This window comes from Podarcis bocagei (genome assembly GCF_964188305.1).
Source record: "Podarcis bocagei genome assembly, chromosome: 2".
In the NCBI taxonomy this organism is placed as follows: Eukaryota; Metazoa; Chordata; class Lepidosauria; order Squamata; family Lacertidae; genus Podarcis; species Podarcis bocagei.
Genome location: NC_138126.1, coordinates 117,015,900 through 117,038,971, shown reverse-complemented (window position 1 = coordinate 117,038,971; position 23,072 = coordinate 117,015,900). Strand labels below are relative to the sequence as shown.

General features: G+C 46.2%; 1 protein-coding gene across 3 annotated transcripts in view; it reads left to right on the top strand.

The window, feature by feature from the left end:
• DIP2B (disco interacting protein 2 homolog B) overlaps positions 1 to 23,072 on the top strand; it is a 196,378-nt gene that overhangs the window by 80,733 nt on the left and 92,573 nt on the right. For all 3 annotated transcript variants that reach the window (XM_081181251.1, XM_081181250.1, XM_081181252.1), the window contains exon 2: positions 21,174 to 21,245. In XM_081181251.1, coding sequence (XP_081037377.1) covers positions 21,174 to 21,245 — 72 coding nt within the window. The remainder of the gene's footprint in view (positions 1 to 21,173; positions 21,246 to 23,072) is intronic.

The following is a 23,072-nucleotide window of genomic DNA, read 5'->3' as shown; positions in this document are numbered from 1 at the left end:
CAAACCATCCTTTGTGGCCGACAGATCTCTTCCACACAGAAAAGCAGCTGCAGCACATTTCTAAAATGTGATGATGATGATGATTATTATTTTCCTGAAATGCAGCCGATCCTGTTAGTACCACAGGTATGTTGTCCACAACACTGGTGTGTTTGGAGCCTTTTGTCTTTGCGGAGTGCTTCAGCCTCTACGTGATCCTTTTCTGTAATTTCTCTATTGTCGCAATTATGCCTTTGTTAGACAGTAAATGATTCAGTGTTCTAATTCTATGGGGACATGGGGGAGGGGGGAGTTGAAAGGGTCTCATTGTGTAAGCACAGCAGGATTAGCTGGTGTTACCACCTTACACGGATTGAACACCACTGTTCAGAAAGGATTTTTTGGCTCCAGTTGTGGAAAAGCAGCTCTTTAAGTTGCAGAGCATTTTGTGTGCGCATATGCAGGCTCATGTTGAGCCTGGACATGTCGGCTCCTCTGACTGCAGCATTTTGGCTCTAGTTTAATTGCTTGTGACTCATCAGTTGCTACCCAGAAGTTAACCCTGTGGCAAAATGGCTAGGTGTGGGCATTTAAACAATTTGCACCCCAGGGTAATCTGCATGTTTCTCCTGCAGTTAGACAGTGGTGATTGCTACTGCTAATCTAGTTCTATAGCATTTTAAATGAACCAAGCGGCCTGTAGTCTGTTTCCACCCACGCAACATCTCTTGGGGTTTGCTACGGTTCCCTTTCTGCAGAGGAGAACAGACTCTAAAAGTAGTGACTTGTACAAGAGCACACAATGGGTGGATGGCAAAGATGGCACTTAAGCCTCACAGATCCAGTCCAACATGTTACCAGCAGGCATGCAATAGTTCTTATTGAGGCCTGCATTTCAGAAATGACACTGCATAGGATGTGGAAACAGAGTCGAACTTTTGGTGATTTAGTGCATGTTGGCATGCTCAGCCCAGGCTCGGCTCGATGCGGTTTTCACACCTGGGGTAATAAATTTCTGGAGAGGTTACAGGAAGCAGTGATTCATCCACTTCTGAAAAAGTCCTTCCTGCGTACTACAGATTTGGATAAATGTGGACTACAGTTGTACCTCAGGTTACATACGCTTCAGGTTACATACACTTCAGGTTACAGACTCCGCTAACCCAGAAATAGTAGCTCGGGTTAAGAAATTTGCTTCAGGATGAGAACAGAAATCTTGCGGCAGCAGCAGGAGGCCCCATTAGCTAAAGTGGTGCTTCAGGTTAAGAACAGTTTCAGGTTAAGAACGGACCTCCAGAACGAATTAAGTACGTAACCAGAGGTACCCTGTATTCTAAACCTTGCCACTGGATTTACAAGTGAAGGGTGTGACATGGGGCACCTTACTTAATACCATCTTCACCATCTTATTACAAAACTCAAAAAAAGAATATATTCAAAAGGTATAACCTGTTACTAGAATGGGAATTAAAAGATGAAGAGGTAAAGGAAGTCATGATTAAGTGGACATGTGGCATAGGTTACTCAATTCGGCTGGATCAACGGGAGAAGTTATGGAGATATGATATTAAATTTACAGCATGTTACACAATTAGAGAGAACTTGATGAAAATGTTGCATCAATGGTACTTAACCCCGGTTAAATTGGCAAAAATCTATAAACTAAAATCTAACACTTGCTGGAGATGCAAGAAAGAAATCAGAACAATGTATCATATGTGGTGGGAGTGTCGACTTATCAAACAATTTTGGAATAGTATATATGAAGAAATTAAAAAGATGTTTAAAATATATTTTATTAAGAAACCAGAAGCATTTCTTCTGGGCTTAATCACAGATGATATTCCTAGCAACAATAAGAAAGTATTTCTATATGCGATAATGGCGGCTTATAGCAAAAAATTGGAAGGGGGGAAAATCCCATCAGTAAAAGAATGGCAAATTAAACTTTGTGAATATATAGATTTGGCAAGATTAGTGGCAGTCTTAAGGGCACAATTAGAACAAAAATTAATAAAAGAATGGGACTGCGTTAAAGAGTCATGAAAAAACATTGTTCTGGAGTAAAAATGTCAGTACAGTAGTGCCCCGCAAGACGAACGCCTCGCAAGACAAAAAACTCGCTAGACGAAAGGTTTTTTCGTCCGCGATTTGCCTCGCAAGACGAATTCCCCTATGGGCTTGCTTCGCAAAACGAAGCTTGCCCCTGGGACAGCGGGTCTTCTCTTTTGAAGCAAGGGGCTGCGGGGAGATAGCGATCTCCCTGCAGCCCCTTGCTGCAAAAGACGTCCGGGGGAAGCGGGGAAGCGAAGCGCTTCGCTTCCCCGCTTCCCCCGGACCTCTTCTGAAGCAAGGGGATGGGGGGAGATAGCGATCTCCCTGCAGCCCCTTGCTGCAAAAGACGTCGGGGGAAGCGGGGAAGCGAAGCGCTTCGCTTCCCCGCTTCCCCCGGACCTCTTCTGAAGCAAGGGGATGGGGGGAGATAGCGATCTCCCTGCAGCCCCTTGCTGCAAAAGACGTCGGGGGAAGCGGGGAAGCGAAGCGCTTCGCTTCCCCGCTTCCCCCGGACCTCTTCTGAAGCAAGGGGATGGGGGGAGATAGCGATCTCCCTGCAGCCCCTTGCTGCAAAAGACGTCCGGGGGAAGCGGGGAAGCGAAGCGCTTCGCTTCCCCGCTTCCCCCGGACCTCTTCTGAAGCAAGGGGATGGGGGGAGATAGCGATCTCCCTTCAGCCCCTTGCTGCAAAAGACGTCGGGGGAAGCGGGGAAGCGAAGCGCTTCGCTTCCCCGCTTCCCCCGGACCTCTTCTGAAGCAAGGGGATGGGGGGAGATAGCGATCTCCCTGCAGCCCCTTGCTGCAAAAGACGTCGGGGGAAGCGGGGAAGCGAAGCGCTTCGCTTCCCCGCTTCCCCCGGACCTCTTCTGAAGCAAGGGGATGGGGGGAGATAGCGATCTCCCTGCAGCCCCTTGCTGCAAAAGACGTCGGGGGAAGCGGGGAAGCGAAGCGCTTCGCTTCCCCGCTTCCCCCGGACCTCTTCTGAAGCAAGGGGATGGGGGAGATAGCGATCTCCCCCCAGCCCCTTGCTTCAGAAGAGGTCCGGGGGAAGCGGGAAGCGAAGCGCTTCGCTTCCCCGCTTCCCCCTGACGTCTTTTGCAGCTGTTCCGAAGTGGGGCGGGGGGCGGGGTCACCTGCCCCAGCCGCTCCACTTCGGAAAGCTGTTCCAGGAACAGCTCCATAGGAACCTCCATAGGCGCCCGTCACCTCTCCAGCCAGGAGAGCGCGCGCGGGGCTAAACCAGCCCCCCGCGACCCTCTCCCAGCTGGAGAAGTGACGCGCGCCTATGGCAGGAGCCTCCATAGGCGCCCGTCACCTCTCCAGCCAGGAGAGCGCGCGCGGGGCTAAACCAGCCCCCCGCGACCCTCTCCCAGCTGGAGAAGTGACGCGCGCCTATGGCAGGAGCCTCCATAGGCGCCCGTCACCTCTCCAGCCAGGAGAGCGCGCGCGGGGCTAAACCAGCCCCCCGCGACCCTCTCCCAGCTGGAGTTGTGACGCGCGCATATGGCAGGAACCTCCATAGGCGCCCGTCACCTCTCCAGCCGGGAGAACGCGCGCGGGGCTAAAGAAACCATAGCCCCGCAACCCTCTCCCAGCTGGAGTTGTGACGCGCGCATATGGCAGGAACCTCCATAGGCGCCCGTCACCTCTCCAGCCGGGAGAGCGCGCGCGGGGCTAAAGAAACCATAGCCCCGCGACCCTCTCCCAGCTGGAGAAGTGACGCGTGACTATGGCAGCAGCCTCTGAAGGATGCACCGAAGCCTGGCGTGGGGGGCGGCGGAGAGACCTTCTCCCCGCGCCAGCCTTCGGATGGCTGTCCTGAAGACTTGGGGTGGGAGAAGGGTTTTCCTTCCCACCGCCAACATTCAGAATGCTGTTCTGAATGTTGGCGGTGGGGAGGAAAAACCCTCCTCCCACGCAAGCCCCGGGAACAGAGGGAAAGCGCTGCGCGCCTTCCCCTCTGTTCCCGTACCTGTGCTGAAGGCTTGCGGTGGGGAGAAAAGCCCTTCTCCGCACCGCCAGCCTGGCAAGCGGTTTCCCTAGGAACGCATTAATTGATTTTCAATGCATTCCTATGGGAAACCGTGCTTCGCAAGACGAAAAATTCGCTAGACGACAAAAATTGCGGAACGAATTAATTTCGTCTTGCGGGGCACCACTGTATGTAATAAGTGAAGTTCTGCGGGGTCAAAGAAGTGAAGAAATCATTGTAATAGGTATAAAATTAGAAGCAATATAAACATAACACAACAATTAAGAAGATTTAAAATTTAAAGTCCCAAAACAGTGGAAGGAAGTCAACGTCTGCGTATGTTTTGTTATGTATTGTGAATGTTATAGTTTTTCTTTGTTTTTTTTTTCTTTTCTTTTCTTTTTTGGTTTGTATCTCTCTGACAAGGAACTATCCTCACTTGCCTGTGTTTGAATCACCTCATATATTGACTCCTGCAATTCTCTTTTTGTGGGACTGCCTTTGAGGCCTGTTCAGAAGCTGCAATTAGCACAGAATGCCGCGGCTTGCACTATTGCAGCGATAGACTACAGCAGTGTTTCCCAACCGGTGTTCCGCGGCACACGAGTGTGCCGTGAGACATCGGCTGGTGTGCCGCGAGATGCCTGGAGGGAGGCGGGCGAGTCGGGCGGCGAGAGGCGGGGCGGCGGCGGCGAGGAGAGGCCGCGCCTCCTGCTGCTGCCTGGCGCTCCTCCTCGCAGCCGGCAGCGCTGCCTGGGCGCCTCCGCGCGACTCTGCCTCGCTGGGTTTGGTCTCCCAGCAGAGACGGGTCACACGCGCACCTCCCTCCCTCCCTCAGCCTGCGCGGAGGGAGAGCCAGAGAGAGGCATCGCTCCTGCGCGGCGGGAGAGGGAGCAGCCGGAGCGATGCCCCAAACGAGCTGAATTCCGAGCGAGGGACTGAGGGGGGAGGGAAAAAACTTTCACTTTCGTGCGTCCCTCCCGGCGTGACGCTGCGCGCTGACGTCACGGGGCGGGGCTTTAATGGTGGTGTGCCGCGAGATTTTTTTTCAGTAAACAGGTGTGCCGTTGCCCAAAAACGTTTGGGAAACACTGGACTACAGGGGACATATCTACCTTATTGTGGCCCAACTGCACCAACTGCTTCTCGAATCAGCTTAAAGTGCTGATGATTACTTTTGAAACCCTTCATGACCTGGAGCCTATGAGCTTTTGGGAGCTCCTCTTTCTCATAGATTTCCACCTACTTAAATATGCAAGGGAAGTACTACTCCGTGTCCCAGCTTGTATGGAGGTGAAGACTTCTAAAGTTATAAGGACATGCCACCTTCTATGTGGTGTGGCCCCATACTTGGAATATGCTTCCACTGGTAGCACACTTACTTTATTTTTGTGTGGTGATTTAGTAGACACAATCAGATGTAATGCTAAGCCATCAGCTATGGTTCAACAAATTATTCTGGGCATTTTCCACTCTCCCACTTTGCTATTTCCTTAGCCGAGTGAGGAAACCATGGAGTCGTTTAGCATTGTTTAGGTTGAATCCTGACAAGACAGAAGTACTGTTTTGAGGGGACAGGGGGCGGGCGGGTGTGGAGGACTCCCTGGTCCTGAATGGGGTAACAGTGGCCCTGAAGGACCAGGTGTGCAGCCTGGGAGTCATTTTGGACTCACAGCTGTCCACGGAGGTGCAGGTTAATTCTGTGTCGAGGGCAGCTGTCTACCAGCTCCATCTGGTACGCAGGCTGAGACCCTACCTGCCTGCGGACTGTCTTGCCAGAGTGGTGCATGCTCTAGTTATCTCCCGCTTGGACTACTGCAATGCGCTCTATGTGGGGTTACCTTTGAAGGTGACCCGGAAACTGCAATCAATCCAGAATGCGGCAGCTAGACTGGTGACTGGGAGTGGCCGCCGGGACCACATAACACCAGTCCTGAGAGATCTGCATTGGCTCCCAGTACGTTTCCAGCACAATTCAAAGTGTTGGTGCTGAGAGCCAGTGTGGTGTAGTGGTTAAGAGCGGTAGTCACGTAATCTGGGAAACCGGGTTCGTGTCTCCACTCCTCCACATGCAGCTGCTGGGTGACCTTGGGCCAGTCACACTTCTGTGAAGCCTCTCAGCCCCACTCACCTCACAGAGTGTTTGTTGTGGGGGAGGAAGGGAAAGGAGAATGTTAGCCGCTTTGAGACTCCTGAAGGGGAGTGAAAGGCGGGATATCAAATCCAAACTCTTCTTCTTCTTCTTCTTTAAAGCCCTAAACGGCCTCGGTCCTGTGTACCTGAAGGAGTCTCCACCCCCATCGTTCAGCCTGGACACTGAGATCCAGCGCTGAGGGGCTTCTGGTGGTTCCCTCATTGCGAGAAGTGAGGTTACAGGGAACCAGGCGGAGGGCTTTCTCGGTAGTGGCGCCCGCTCTGTGGAACGCCCTCCCTTCAGATGTAAAGGAAATAAGCAGCTATTTTCTCTTCAAAAGACATCTGAAGGCAGCCCTGCTTAGGGAAGTTTTTAATATTTAATGCTGTATTGTTTTTAACACTTGATTGGAAGCTGCCCAGAGTGGCTGGGGAAACTCAGCCAGATGGGCGGGGTAGAAATAATAAATTATCATCATCATCATCATCATCATCTGAACCAGCATGCTTGGTTTGTTTCTCTTCAGGCAAACCAAGATCTGAAGCCAGGTTGCTCTTGGCTTCCTGAACATGATATATTTGGGAGAACAAACCATGAACTCTAATTCAGATGCAACATAAAGCCAGTCCTCCATGGTTTGTTCAACTAAGGGAGCCGTGAAGCAGGAGTGCTCAGCCTGCAAGCACTCTCACACAGCTTGTGTCTAGGTGAGCTTGCTGAACCATAGTTAATGGTTTGCCATTAACAGCCAGAGGTGGCCAAAATCCGATTAAAGCCTGATTTTTCAAAAGAGCATCCAGTGCTGACTGAAAGTGATTATACTTTGATTTTGGGGGTATTTAGGGGGAGGGTAGTTCTGTATGTATATTGGCGAATTATTATTTTAAAAATATTTTTCATATGTGGTCTACAATGTATATTGGGCAATATCTAATATTGCACAGGGGTACTCCTGCTTTCTCTCTGGGACTTCACATTCTCCTGTACACAGAGCAGATTTGGGAGTTGCATGGTGTCAGGGACTGGCTGGACGATGAGGAGTGGTGCAAAGTTCCAGCCAGAGAACCCCCTACAGAAGCCTCAGAAGAGGAAGGCTCAGAGCCAGGGAAGTGGTGGTGGGACAGTGAAGACAGGTCAGAAGATAAAGCAGGGGCAGAATGGTTGGAGTGAGAGAGAGGAAGAAGAGGGAGAAAGCACTGTAGATGTAGGAGAGGCGGCTGAGGAGGAGGTGGGGACTGAGACTGCAACAGATTCACAAGACCCTGCCTTCTGTATTCTCCTTCCCTTCTTCCAAAGCATGAAGAGCCTTGCATGTAGCTCCCCAATGGTGTTTCAGATGGCTGGGAAAACAGCTGGACCGGGAGGAGACAGGGGGAAGTAAGAGTAGTAAGAGAAGAAGCCGAGATCATCAGTTCTGGCAGTTGTTTTACTGGGGCCAAACTTACAGTAGGTTTCTCTGTATTCTGTTTCCTTTAATAAAGAATTAACTTTGCTGCTCAACTCTGAGTCCCTGTGCTGACCTACAGCTGAACGAGCCCTGATATGTGGAGGCCTTCAGGGTGGAGGAGAGGAGGGAGGGGTCTTCTTATGCAAGTAGAAGTCCATTTTTGCTTGCAGATGGACATAACTGGATGTCACCCTTTGCCTTTCCATCCCATTATGTGCTAGGTACATATAAGGAAAATGTTGTACTGAGACACAGAAACTAAGCTCAATAAAGATGGCCTTTGTAGTTTGCCCGTGTCTATCCTGCCCTTGACTGTACTAGAATTTGATCCATGATATAGGAATATATCTGCTGTGACTCTCCCACTGAGTCACATCAAGCTGGATTAACCGTGAAAGAATGCAAAGGATATAATAAGAGATTTACAGGGTTGTTGTTTTTTAATTTAAGAAATGCCTTAAAAGCATACTTGTAAATAAAAGGAAGTTAATGGGTTTTGGACCCTGTGCTGCTACAATGGAGTGAATTCTAATATCTAGGAAATTGGATTAATTTGGCACTAATTGTTTTATGACTGTTAAATCCTCCTCATTGTTTGCCATGAGACTGAAAATATTTTACATTCATCACATATATCTCAATTTTGTTCCTCCCCCCCTGCCTCTTTTCTTGATCTTTTATATACTTTGGCAAATATATATGCACTTGCCTTTGTTTTTCTATTCTCTTGGCTCCAATCCAAATTACAAATTGTGTCCCAGAATTATAGCCTCTATTCTGTCCATCTTTATACCCCAAGATAGAATTTAATGTATGTAATTCTTCTTAGAGCCAGAGGCTGAACTGTATATGACATAAACTTTGGTGATGTGAGCAGAATTCTGGCATGCTTATAGTGTGTTTGCTGTTGGAACAGATATATTTATGGGTTCTCTTTTAATAGCACTGAAGGGTCTAGTTTACAGTGTCCATTTGATCTTTAATACAGAGTTGTTGTTAGGATAAGTTTTACCAGAGTCCTTAATTTTTAAGTTAATTTTGCTGATCAAAGCCCTGCTTCTCGGCCTTTTGCCTAAGATAAATTGTAATTTTAAGTTAGTTTTGCTAACCAAAGCCCTGCTTTTCTCAAAAACGGTACTGCGTTCAAAATTTATTATTTATTTATTAGATTTATTAGATTGGTATGCTCCCCTTTATCATAAGACCTCAAGGCGGTTCACAGAATAAAATACAGGGTAAAAACAAGTAAACAAAACAAAACAGCAAAACAAGAACATCCCCCCCTTTCCCACACACACATTTAAAAGGCTGTAGAATATGAAATCAACCAGAGGCCTGGTTGAAGAGGAACGTTGTCACCCGGCACCTAATAAAAATGTAATGAATGCACCAGGTGAACTTCCTTAGGGAGAGCATTCCACAAACAGGGAGCTACAACAGAGAAGGCCCCCTCTCATCTTGCCACCTTCCAAACCTCGTGTGGAGGAGGCACATGAGCAAAAAGCTGGGATTTATTTTTTTAAAAAATAGATACTGATGCAGACTACTTCTCTTAATTTTTTTTCCACAAGCACAAACACTCATGACTTGACAAATGTTTGGATACCATTATCATACATTAGTAGACATTGACTCGGATCGAAACTTTCCTTCTGTGAAGGGATGGACTTCACAGAATAGTTTTTTCCTGCTCCTTTTTTTCTCTGCAGCCCCCTAAAAATCTTCCCCTTTGTGTTGGGAGACCCTTGGGAACGGTGGGAGATAAAATGCAGCAAGTTGCATGGAAATTGTGCCCCCGCTCCGAATATGAGCAGAGGAGCAAGCTAGGATTCAAGTCGCTCTCTGGTTGTTGCCTAATATTGTGATACTAGTAATAAACTGGATAAGTTGATGATACCTCGTATCATAATCTTTTCCCTAAGAGTGTCAGGTGACATACATAGGACTATCCAATTTTATTCTTGGTATGAGCCTGGGAGGTAGATTAGGCTGAGTGGTGCTGACTAGCTCAAGGTTTAATTTGCTCTCCTGCTGACAAAATGGATAAAATTCCCTGTAAGAAGGAGTCAGACTGACGCACTATTTCACTTGAGCCAGATTTGCAGATAAATGTTCAGTCATATGTCTGCATTTTTTTTTAGCATCGTGCACAATGAATGATAGATGACACTGATGACAAAGAGGTAGGAAATTTTTTGAGCGTGTCAAATTTTTTTTGGACCCCTTAAACTGTTCACAGAGAAGACAGTTTGTAGGTTAATCATATACCTCCACCCTAAGTTAGAAGCACCTTGAGTAGAAAATAGGCTTCAGAATCTCTGCTTGCAGCCCTTAATCACCTGTGGTGATGTGTTTCTACAATATCTTTTGAGTGTTTTGAAAGCAGTGCCTGTTAAGGAAATAACAGAAGATTTGGCTTTGCAGCGCCTTGGCATTATCCAAGCACCATCTGGTGAAATTATTTACTTCAGGGATGAAATAAGTGCAGGCAAAGAGAAGCATTTGTCCATCTGGCTATCTTTTTTCTGGTATAGATGGATTGTGATGCAACCGTACCTAATTTTGCTCCACATCTTTCTCTTTTTTTCTTCCACAGACTTGATCTGTGAATGTTTTCGCAAGTTCACTTTTACAACCTATGCAACATTTCATTACCATATTTTTCGCCCTATAGGACGCACTTTTTCCCCTCCAAAAATGAAGGGGAAATGTGGGTGCGTCCTATGGGGCGAATGCAGGCTTTCACTGAAGCCTGGAGAGTGAGAGGGGTTGGTGCGCACCGACCCCTCTCGCTCTTTAGGCTTCAGGAGAGCCCCAGCGCCAGCCCCACAAGGTCGGGGGACAGAGGGAGGCGGAACGCTGCCATCCCGCTGTCTCCCGAAGTGGTTTGGAGGCTGACGGCGGGGAGAAGAGCGCTTCTCCCCGCTGCCTGCCCCACCACTCCGGGGACAGCAGGGAGACGCAGCGCGTCTCCCCGCTGTCCCCGGACCTGATCTGAAGGTGGGAGACGGGGAGAAGAGCGCTTCTCCCCGCTGCCTGCCCCACAAGCGCCTGGGGGGGAATTAAATTTTTTTTCTTTATTTCCCCCCCAAAAAACTTGATGCGTCCTATAGGCCGGTGCGTCCTATGGGGCGAAAAATACGGTAGTTCTACTGAAATTTTTTTTTGGGGGGTGGATAGGTTTGGGGTAGGTAACAAAATTTAAAAACCAGACATCTGTAGTGGGAGTGAGCCTTGCTCATCATCTGTCCAATTGGGTCTTCCCTGTCCTAGTGGACCTCAGGTGCTGCTGGACTACATCTTCCATAATCCCTGATTATTGATCTTACTGAATGAGGCTCATGGGACTTGTAGTACAAAGCACCATGCTGGGGAAGGCTGGTCTAAATTCAGAGCGGTCTTTTGTTGCTACTTGAACTTGCCAGACCTCTAAAAAGGGGTGCCATTGAAAACATTTCTTGATTCTAGTGGGGCATAATGAGATGAGTCTCTTGGGCTGGGCAGAGGGGGAGGAAGATGAAGCAAAATCATCGTAGGGAAATCAGAGGGCTTGTTTCCAGATGTAAACGTGTACATCTTTTTCCCTTCTATGAGGACCAGTATCCTCTGACACAAACAAATATTTGAAAACTAATGTAAGGACAAAGTAATGTGTAAACGAAGGGACACAAATTATTCCCCATACTTGATGCAGACTGGGAAAAGTAAGAATTTTGTCATGGATTCATTACATGTTTGCACGTCTAGGCCTAGCTCTGAAACCCTGTTATCAAGGGCCCCTGGGCATCATCAGCCTCCAGACCTAAGGGAGATAGTGTTGCCTTTTGAACTCATTTCCCTGTCTACAATGCCATTTTGGCGGAAATGCAGCCATTTTGTTACTCTGATGATGCTTTTGTCTCCTTTCAATGTGAAGTTAGTATTGTTTTGGCCATGCATTTCTTCCTTAGGAACTGAGTCTGGTGTAAAGACCCCCTTTAAAAGCCTCATATATGTTGTCTGCTACCTTCTCCATCAGCATTCTTCCTTGAGGCAAGAAGCACTCGTGGTGTTACCACCAGCCAATATTTTTCTCTCCCCCCCCACCCCAAATTGAGGCTTTGTTCACCATCTAGCCTAGGGGTCAGCAAACTTTTTCATCAGGGAGCCAGTCCACTGTCCCTCAGACCTTGTGGGGGGGCCGGACTATATTTTGAAAAATAATACTGAATGAATTCGTATGCCCCATAAATAACCCAGAAATGCATTTTAAATAAAAGGACACATTCTACTCATGTAAAAACACGCTGATTCCTGGACCGTCCACGGGCCGGATTTAGAGGGCGATTGGGCCGGATCCGGCCCTCAGGCCTTAGTTTGCCTACCCATCGTGTAGACTAATGAAGAGTTCTGCAGAACTCCAAAACTTGTGGTATTTTGGTTGGCTCTAATAAAGGTACTACCAGAATACGGATTTTGAATTGGCCCTTCTGAAGAAAAGGAGGGAAGAGAGATGAAAGAAAATAAGCCACCCTCAGACTGTGTGGAAGGAGGAGTAAGTACATACCTGTGTATGTGTCTGTAATTCTGAGGACATGTATGTACACAAAACCCACAATACTGTAGTAGGAGTATATCATTGAAAGTACCACCATATTTGTGGAAAAGACACATTATTATATATGTATATCATACCTCCCAGTGTGGGCAACCAGCTACTGTGTGTGGTGGTGGTTTCTTCTGCTCGTTCTTTTTTTCTTGGTGGATTTTTATGCTGCTTATAACTCAAGGTAACCAGTTGCAAAGGCAAATTCAAATGTTTGCTGCAACAGTTTTGCTACATACAGATGGCACAGAAGGATTTTCTCATGCAAGAGAACACACAGAGTCTGGGCTGTGGTTAGCAAAGAATATAAATAAATGCAGTGGCTGCAAATAAACAGTAACATTTGTTGCTGGCCGGGCATGCATATATTCCTCAACACTATGGGGTATTGTTAGAAAATTCTCAAAGCAAGATCAAGACAAATGAATGTCTCCCTCCCACCCCCAGTCAAATAGGGATCCAAAATTGAGGGAGGAGCAAGTACTTGCCTAACCCTTTCCAGTTGTGTATTTGTGCCTTGAATAAGCCAGGAAGCACCAGGCTGCCTTTTCCTCCCATTCAGTAAGGTTGATTCTTTGCTCCTTATGTTGAGTGACTGGAAGTTGCTATGTTGGGTTCACAGCAGCTTCCAAACATGTCACTTCAGCAGAATAAGCACTCGAGCAGTTTACACACCTGACAGTGTAAACAGTTAGTCATGGAGGTCCTTGACTCTTTGATGACTAAGTACCATGATCCACCAGGCTTTTAATCTTGCAGATCCCCTTTACAAAAATTCTTTCATTTACATAATGCTGAAGCCGGTTTCTAAAGAAGAATTCTTTTTGATCTGCAGATACAACACTTCCACATTACTTGCAAGGACATTTATTGACTTGACTTCATAGCAAGGTTTTATCTAATCAGAGGACAAAGTACTTCTAGACTAAGAGCTGCTTCAAATGTCAGATATTTTCTGCATAGAGCAAGAGTGATAAATTTGTGGCCCTACAGATGTTCTTGGGTCTCTGGCTCCCATCAGTACAAGCCAGCATGGCCAATGGTCAGGGATGATGCAAACTGCAGTCCAGTATTTTTTGGGGGAGCACAGTTTTCCCACACCAGTGTAGAAATCTACATCAGAATTGTTTGTAGGCTGTCATGTTTGGACTGTGATGCCTTTGTGAGTATAAATGTGTCAGGAAGTTGGGAATGACTGTGTATGTGCAGAGGAACAGGTGTACAAACAATCCATCACATGGATTTAAGCAAATCTTCTACAATACACTCTTTCCTGTGCACAATTCCTTTTTATAAAAAACTGATTTGATGTGAAAACAAGCTGGCTTATTTGGTATAAACACTTGTAGGTTACAGGCTGTTAACTTAGCTTGGAAGGGAAATGTGGAAAATTTACAAGCTCACAAAAATGTTTGCCTGCTTGTTTGCTGATCTTTTGAAGGAGGTTTTATTTGCCCTCACTGGGGTGTTGTGAATGTGGTGCCTGTGGTGCAATGATGTCCTTGAGGTCTTTCCTCACTGCCCACAAAGCCCCAGAGGTTTTCCATCCTACTTCCCTTTCCTTAATGAGCTGCTGAGGATGGGTCCCTTGTTTTTCTCCCTTGAAAAGTACATAGAACCAAAGAAGGAAATTGGAAGAGGGTCCAATGCTTTCCCTCGCTTCATCTTTAAGCTCCATGTGCTTTCCAAGACTCAAGATTCATTCTTCTTTTACCCAGATCCTCTGGAAAAGCAAAGTTTGTGCATGCACACCTTCTCTCTACGGGTGAGTTGTATATGTGAGGTGGGTGGCGCTGATTCAGGAGAGGGCGGGGGAAAGTTACCATGGAGGGTGGCATCCACAGTACTCACTTAAACATTGATTTTCAGTGATTCAACAAGAAACATAAGTGCTCCTTGAGCAGCGCTGTCGGGCTGCTGGATCTGCTGGGCTGCTCTGGTTCCCTTGTGCTTTGCCTGCATCATGTGTCACTGTACACCCAACTGCTGGACAAGGCATGGTCACTGCCACCCTTGCTGCTGTTCAATAAGGGCTCGGTGTCTGAGGCCTTCATGGGCGGGATTAGTGTCATGTTAGAGAATGCCATCAACAGGAGGCCCATCGCCAAGTCCTGTGGACATCTGTTGGCTTCTATATAGGCTATTACTTCTGTAAATGAGCCAATTACAATTACGCTATATAGGATAGAGAACTTTCAGAGTACATAAGGCTCTGAGGCTCCTGAGGAATTTAAGGGAAAAGATAAGTTAAACCACAGCAGAAGATCTTTCAAGCAGTTGGTTATCTCATTCATTGCTTTGTATCTCACGAGTAATCTGTTGAGCGTGGGATTTGTGCATAATGTATGTCAGTAGTTGGAATGAAATACTTGATTCAAACACTTGGACTGTGTAATCTTATCAAAAAAGCTATGACTAAGTAAAACAAGAAACATAAGTGTTTTTTAGAGTACAGAAAGTCACTTGGTGTGCGTTTAGTTTATTGGGAGCTTACCATAAAAGATTTAATGCACCGTACTATAAAGCAAACTTATAAAATAACAGCAAACCTATAAAAATAATATCACGATCTGTGTAGAACAGACTTTTTTAAAAAAATTGAACGCCTGGGAAAATAAGCACACTTTTGACTGGCACTAGGAAAGTATCTGAGACTGCGTGCCAGGCTCACCTCTCTGGGGAGAGTATATCACAGCTGGGTTGCCCTCATTGAAAAGGCAATCTCGCCATTAATCACCCACCTCACCTCTGATGACAGTGCAATCCAGAGAGGGGACCTCTGATTAACTCCATGGAATTTGCAGAAATAGTTTTGCTTCTGAAAAATATTTCTACAGAGATTACACCGTCACTGCTGCTGCTTTTTTTCTTTGTGCTGTGCTATACGTAGACTGCTTGCATTTAATCTGCCACGTACCCTGGCCTGGGTCACCTATTAGTATTCAGAAAGAGCTGTGTGTTAGAAGTTTCTTAGGCATAGTCATCAGAAAAGTTAGTTGTAACATTGAAATTGGCTGGTTTGACTGGCATTGTATCCATTTATTGTTACCAATTTATTTTGCTGAATACAGTAATGCCAGTGCATTTCCAGAAACTGACACATTTCGGTGGAAAGATACTGCAGCAGAAAATTTTCTACCCCCATTACTTGATTGCAGCACTGCTCAAGCAAGCCCTCATCCCATGACCGTATTTAAGATCAGGCTGAGAGCCAGTGTGGTGTAGTGGTTAAGAGCGGTAGTCATGTAATCTGGGTATCCGGGTTCGCGTCTCCGCTCCTCCACATGCAGCTGCTGGGTGACCTTGGGCCAGTCACACTTCTTTGAAGTCTCTCAGCCCCACTCACCTCACAGAGTGTTTGTTGTGGGGGAGGAAGGGAAAGGAGATTGTTAGCCGCTTTGAGACTCCTGAAGGGGAGTGAAAGGCGGGATATCAAATCCAAACTCTTCTTCTTCTTCTTCATAATCCTACAACATGGATACTCAGCCAGTATTCTCAGGGGCCATTCTGTTCTGTAGCAGCATTTTCTCAAAGCATTTCCCCTGAGCTCTATTTTGTCCAAAACCTGAATCCCTTGTCAGTAGTCATCCTCTCTTGTAAAGTTGGCATCATCTAGTACCTTAAGTGAAAAGCGAGTTCTAGCATACTTCGGGTTTCTGAAGTGCAGTCTGCTTACGTTGCCCAGACTCATTTCAAACTGTGGAGTTAGCAATTTGCTGACAGAGCCTATACTGAAGAAATCGGAAATGAAAGGGATAATTTTAGAGGATTTCTTTAAAACTATGCCCGTATTTTAAATACTTTTGAACTGTTTCTGATGGACCGTGTTACAGGAGGGGAGCTTTAACTGACATGTTGGTTTTTCTATAGTTAGTTACAGAAAATTCAGCTTAAATTTTCAAACGAAACGAGGACAGTATGCTCCTGGAACATTTTGGGGAAAAACCAAATCAATCTGATGTCTTCCAGTTAGTGTGTGCGCATTTCCCTCCTGCAGAGAGTGAGATTTAACTTCTTTATATGTGTTACTGATTCTGATTCACCATCAACTGTGGCTCTGGTTTCTCAAACAGATAAAAGACCATCCAGCCATATCTGCTTCCCCCTTCAGCCTGATTTACCACCTTCTCATAAACCGTTTGGCCTTCACAGCCTTTATTCTTGGTTGTGTAGTTGATTGCCCTGTTATTGAAGGAGCAGTTTACTTCCTTTTAGAACCAAGGATTGATCTGAATGTAGGCAGCTTTCCCTTCATTAGTATTTTCTCTGTAGCAGATTTTTTTTGTTTTGTTTTGGAGGGGCCCACACATTTGATTTGCCTTTAGTGTGAATTTAATTAAGTGATAGCATTGGTTTACTTATGTTGAATCTCAAAGCTGCTTTTATTGCCACAGTTCTAAGGGATGTTGCTGCTTTGGACTCTTAGCAGGATATGTAATAGCTTAGTACAAATCCAGAAACAAAAGGGGAAATGTACAGTGCCTTGTGTCACCACAGAATGGTCAGGCTAGTGACTTAGCAGTGACTTTCAAAACTAAAATTGGTTACAGTGGTGCCCCGCAAGACGAACGCCTCGCAAGACGGAAAACCCGCTAGACGAAAGGGTTTTCCGTTTTGGAGGCGTTTCGCAAAACGAATTTCCCTATGGGCTTCCTTCGCAAGACGAAAGCCCATAGGGAAATCTCCGGGACAGCGGGGAAGCGCAGCGCGTCTTCCCCACTGTCCTCGGACCTCCTCCGAAGGCTGGCGGTGGGAGGAGGGCTCTCCGCCCCACCGCCAGCCTTCGGAAGGCTGCTCCGAAGGCTGGCGGCGGGAGGAGGGCTCTCCGCCCCACCGCCAGCCTTTGGAAGGCTGCTCCGAAGGCTGGCGGCGGGGCAGAAAGACCTTCTCCCCGCGCCAGCCTTCGGAAGGCTGCTCCGAAGGCTGGCGGTGGGGCAGAAAGACCTTCTCCCCGCGCCAGCCTTCGGAAGGCTCCTCCGAAGGCTGGCGGTGGGGATAAAAGCCCTTCTCCCCGCACCAGCCTTCGGATGGCTGTCCTGAAGACTTGCGGTGGGAGGAGGGTTCTCCTTCTCACCACCAACATTCAGAATGCTGTTCTGAATGTTGGCGGTGGGGAGGAAAAACCCTCCTCCCACCGCAAGCCCCGGGAACAGAGGAGAAGTGCTGCGCCCCTTCCCCTCTGTTCCCGTACCTGTCCTGAAGGCTTGCGGTGGGGAGAAAAGCCTGGCAAGCGGTTTCCATAGGAACGCATTAATTGATTTTCAATGCATTCCTATGGGAAACCGTGCTTCACAAGATGAAAAACTCGCAAGAAGAAAAAACTTGCGGAACGAATTAATTTCGTCTTGCGAGGCACCACTGTACTTGAGGAGAGGAAAGATATGCAACAAGCCACTGGGCTAAGCATGCTAGGGAAAATACCTTTTCTCTTCTTCTTTTAAATGTGTTTTCTGTGAAACTTTCTGTTGACACCCTCAAAGCAACCATCACAATCAAAATTGCACAAAGCAATTAAGAGAAAAAATGGTTCTGACATGCACAAGAGAGAGAGAGAGAGAGAGAGAGAGAGAATCATGTCATGACAAGTTGTAATAATCTGACAAAAAGGCTGATGTTTAGCTTTAGTACAACCCTCCTCTCCTGTTGATGGTTCATCTTCAGGCCAGCATTGCTTATGGCAATTTGGAAACTGCTATGGGAAGCTGATGTTTACCCATGTGATTGAATACCATAGACATAGGCGTTGGTGGGCTCTAACAAACAGAGGCCTCCTGGTTTTTCCACTGCTGGTGTTCCCTGCTGTTCTTGCAATAGCAGCAGTATGCCACTTTAGGAAGCTGCCTTGTACCAATTGTAGGAGAGAGAAAGAACAGTGACCTTTCTGTGGGTGTCTTCTATAGACATGCCCCACAGTGCATTATATGTGGGGCTGTCTTTGAAGATGGCCCCAAAACTCCTTGAACTTTGGCTTTGGGGTAACACCTTGCCATGGTTGAAAGAGCTGCACTGGCTGCTAGGCAATTGTGAGCACTACACTGTCTTGGACCCAGGTATCTAAAGGAGTGCCTGCTCCCTTATTGCTGCACTGCACACAGCAGTCATCCATTGATGAGGAGAGAGAGGTGTCGAATGGCAAGAGGGCTTTTTCAACTGTGGTGCCTTCTCTGGACCTCCTTCTACAGGGAGGCCTACCTCATTCCTACCTTGTTACCCTTTAGGTGCCAGGGGAAGATTAGAGAATTAATTCACTTGTGATAATTTTTGCCTTCTGTTTAATGTAGTTCACACACACACGAGAGAGAGAGAGAGAGAGAGAGAGAGAGAGAGAGAGAGAGAGTGTCAGTCTTAAATTGTTGCAAGTTTCCTTGGAATGAATGAAGAAGGGTGGTATAGGAAGGTGTTAAATAAATACATCTTCCATTCTTAAATTTGTTTTGACTTGCCATAGCATGACAGAGGGGAGAGGTGTGGCAGTCTGACTTAGATTATATAGTTATTGCCTGAGGTGACACAAAGCTTCACTTCTCAACTGCAAATGGAGCCTGAGAGCCACTTTACATGCAGTCATGTTGGCTTTTGTGTAATAGCAATTTCACAATTCCAATATCCGCAAAACTTGTTTTGAAGGCCAACACTGTCTCCTAGAATCTTGAATGTACAGGGCTAAAGTGACAAGCAAGCCCTCACCTAACCCCAGACAACAGTCATTTCTGTGTTTCCTGCCTTTTATACCTGAAGATGAGAATGCCAGTTGTTTAAGGTAATATGGCTCAAGGAACATATTTTTAGTCTCAGAACAAGTACCGGTAGTGATTATGAATGATTGGGTCAATCATGTCATTTTGGGGTTTCCACAGGCTTGCTAGGTATGTGAGCTGTTTGTCCCTTCTGTTGTCCACCTGGTAAAATGAAGATAACGGTTGCTGTGCTTTGAGGTGCAAGTTGATTAAAAAGAAAACATTAAATATCAATTAGGTGGGCCAGAGGCATTTTGGTGGAGAATTTGAGGGGCTTGACTCTCTTTACCAAAGTTCAAGCTTTCTCCAAGAGATCTAGATCAGCAGTTTCCCAACAATTCCCTCCACAGACTAATTAAAAATGGCTGATAGTCTTGAGAGACCACTTAATGGTTTTTCTGACTGTTGTAGCAATTGCTATGCACTGTGCTAGATAGTGTCTGATTTCTAGTTGTATTTTGTTGCTTCTTTTATTTCTTATATTGGTGGAATTCAGTGTAGTGCTAAGTGGAGTATCCGTGCGAGGTCTGCTCAAGCAACAAGACCTTTCACTCTGTCATACCCCAGTGCACTCCTTAAATGTGTTCTTGATTTCTCCCCCAATCCTCCAGAGTTGATTTAGGGGGCATGGAAGAGGAGAGGGCAGAAAAGTTTTGTTGCACAAGCAGACCTCATTCCTTAAATGGAACAACTTGGTTAAATCCCACCCACTGCCTTTTATTATATACTATGATAAAAATAGTTTGTGTTCCATTGAATACAAATTATAACACAACAAAATACATACAGTACCAGAAAAAGCAATACAAATACAATTTAAATGTTTATGAATATTTAATGTGAACATGCCACAGACCACCTGAACCCCCAATCTAGGACATCACACGATATCCATTGTATTAAGTATTCATGATGAGTTGTGTTGATGGTGCCATTGGGGAGGTCAAACACAATCCTGCTTTCAGTACCGTTTGCAGCTGCAAATCTTTTGGGGCTGTCACACTGCTTCATTTCCAACCAGTGCACGTCTCGTAACTTTCCGTGGAAATCCCATAACTTTTAATCCCATAAATATTCTGGTTTATTTTTCTTCTGCTCTTACTGTGTTATAGCCCCCTTCCACTGACGCAGTGGCACTGGAGAAGCATCACAGAACAAACTAAAGCAGAATCAGCCCACTACTGATGTGGTATTATTGTGTCACGAACATGTTGCCAAATCTAGGTAAAGGGACCCCTGACCATTAGGTCCAGTCGTGGCCGACTCTGGGGTTGCAGCGCTCGTCTCGCTTTATTGGCTGAGGAAGCCGGCGTACAGCTTCCGGGTCATGTGGCCAGCATAACTAAGCCACTTCTGGCAAACCAGAGCAGTGCACGGAAGCGCCATTTACCTTCCCGCCAGAGTGGTATCTATTGATCTACTTGCACTTTGATGTGCTTTCAAACTGCTAGGTTGGCAGGAGCAGGGACCAAGCAACGGGAGCTCACTCCATCGCAGGGATTCGAACCGCCAATCAGCAAGTCCTAGGCTCTGTGGTTTAACCCACAGCGCCACCCATGTCCCTATGTTGCCAAATACACCCACAATAAAACACCAGTTCTCCTCTTCCTTCAACCCTTAGAGCAGGAAAATTGAGGAAGAAGGCAGCGCTGCAGAGATAGTTAAAATGTTTATGGGTTTCCTGCTTTTCTCCCCTATCTTAATCCTTTCATATTTTAGCCTCTTTCCTGCCATTCAGATAAAAATGTGAGAATTTATAGAGTGAAAGACAATCAGCCAGATGGCTCTTCCTGTACATCAGACAGATCAGTGTCAGGGAAAATAGTTTAATAATAGTCATATACTGTACTTACGCGGCGTTTTGAATTTCACAGCACCCCCATAAATGTTTCTGATCTGCTTTGAATAAATGCATTAATAATGACGTTGGAGATACAAAGTTAAAAGCAGATGAAAAAAATATGGCAGTGCAATCCTTTCGATGTCTACTCAGGAGTAAACCCCATTGAGTTCAGTGGGACTTACTCCCTTCCTGCCACGTATGTCTAGAATTGCAACCTTAAACCATTTCACACCATCTGGTACAACAGCGAAGGGCTTTGAGGGTAATTGCCAAATATAATAGCTTGTATAATACTGTTGCTGCTGGAGGCAAAAAAAAAAGGGGGGGGGTCCAAATGTCATGCAAACACTTTTTAGGTCTTTCCTTTTCTTTTCCAAATGTGGCAACACATGTTTGATTTCTGCTTCCTTGGTTTCTTTTAGGGGACATTACGCAGAAGGGGTATGAGAAGAAAAGGGCAAAGCTGTTGGCTCCATATTTTCCACAGACCCAAGGTAAGCCTTGTCTTAGAGTTCAGAATAAGACGTGCTCTTGCCTCAGAGAGTTAATGCTTATGGTAGGGATACCCATTCTCAACAAAGCTAAAATTTGGACCAGTGCAGCCATTATGGCTTCAAGACAGCTTTTTCTTTCTCTCTCCCCCACCTTCGCTTTGCTTGGCACCTGAGTAAGAATGAGTGCTTGTTCATGATTTTGTGACATTTTGATTGGTTATAATAAAGGGACTTGGGGAATTTTTCAAAACACGTCTTGAGTTTAACCCTTAGCATGCATTCTAAGGGTAACCTACCTCTTCCTCTGCTTAGCGTAGATTTTTGGGGGACAGCTTGTTTATTTGGCACATGTGGCAGATTGGCAAGTAGCATCCCAGGAGATAATCTCATTGCCCGGCTGTTAGATAAATGGTGGTGCCCATCCCTGCTTCACTACACCACTGGGGATGGGGTGGGAGGTAAAAGTAAAGGTAAAGGGACCCCTGACCATCTATGCTAGTCTACCACTACAAATCTATGGGAGAAGCGTTTGCGGTCCTTCCTCTGCTTTCCACCTCTATGGTTAGCCCTTGGAACACCTGCCCGCGCCTCCGCCTCTCAAGGCTCCTCAGCAATTCATAGGCCGGCAGGGAGGGAGGGAGGGAGGGAGGAAGAGGAACTGCTTCCTTTGAAACCCAGGAAATTCAAGGGACATCATCAATAAGGGACAGCAGCAGGACACGGCACTGGGATAAGGGAGTTTCCTGCCAAATAATGGACAGTTGACAACTATGGTCCAGTCGCGGATGACTCTGGGATTGCGGCGCTCATCTCGTTTAATGGCTGAGGGAGCTGGCGTATAGCTCATGTGGCCAGCATGACTTCTGGCGAACCAGAGCAGCGCACGGAAACGCCATTTACTTTCCCACCGGATCAGTACCTGTTTATCTACTTGTACTTTGACGTGCTTTTTACTGCTAAGTTGGCAAGCAGGGACCAAGCAACGGGAGCTCACCCCGTCACAGGGATTCGAACCGCCGACCTTCTGATCGGCAAGCCCAAGGCTCTGTGGTTTAGGGAGACAGAGTGGCAATCTTGCTACATGAGAAGAAATCCACTTGCGAATTGTTGAGTGTCACCCAATGATTCATACACATTTTGATCATCTTGTCCATTAATACCAATGAGCTTATTCTGTACTGTCAGTGAGAATGCTTTGTGAATGTTGTTCGTTTTCATTGAGAATGTTCTACAAGCAGGGGTGGTTAATTAATGAAGAATAATTGTACTATCCACCCAGAAGTAGGAAGAATTAGCAGAAGAGGCTTAACTCGAAATAACTGTAGTATTGATGCTTACCGTGGTTTTTTTTAAAGGCAAACTGTAGTTCAAGGCCATTTTTCAGTGGAGGGAATTGGTTGTATATGCAGAGAGTTTTGTGATGCAGTTGTTACTGTTATTAGCTGTTGATTAGCTGAATTTATTCCAAAGAAGAATAAGGGTAAAAGGGCATTGAATGTCAGTGCTTCAAAATTGTTTTTGCTTTGTCAGTGTGAATTTGGGCTGATGGTGATTATCATTACCTTCAAGGTGATTTCATCAATGGCATAAAAGAGAAAAACTTTGCAGTTTTCATGTTATATTAAATATGCCGTAGGGCTGCATTTTCAAAAGAGCTTAGAATTCATAATTCAGGCTGCAATAGGAGAGGGGGGTGGGAAATTCCAACTCAGCTTCTTCTTAACCAGGTGTGCTAAGCTGCATGGAAAATCTGGAAAGTAGCACAGCTGGGTTTTCTGGCATACAAATAAGCTGTTTCACTATACCTGAATAGAAGCTGGACCCTTA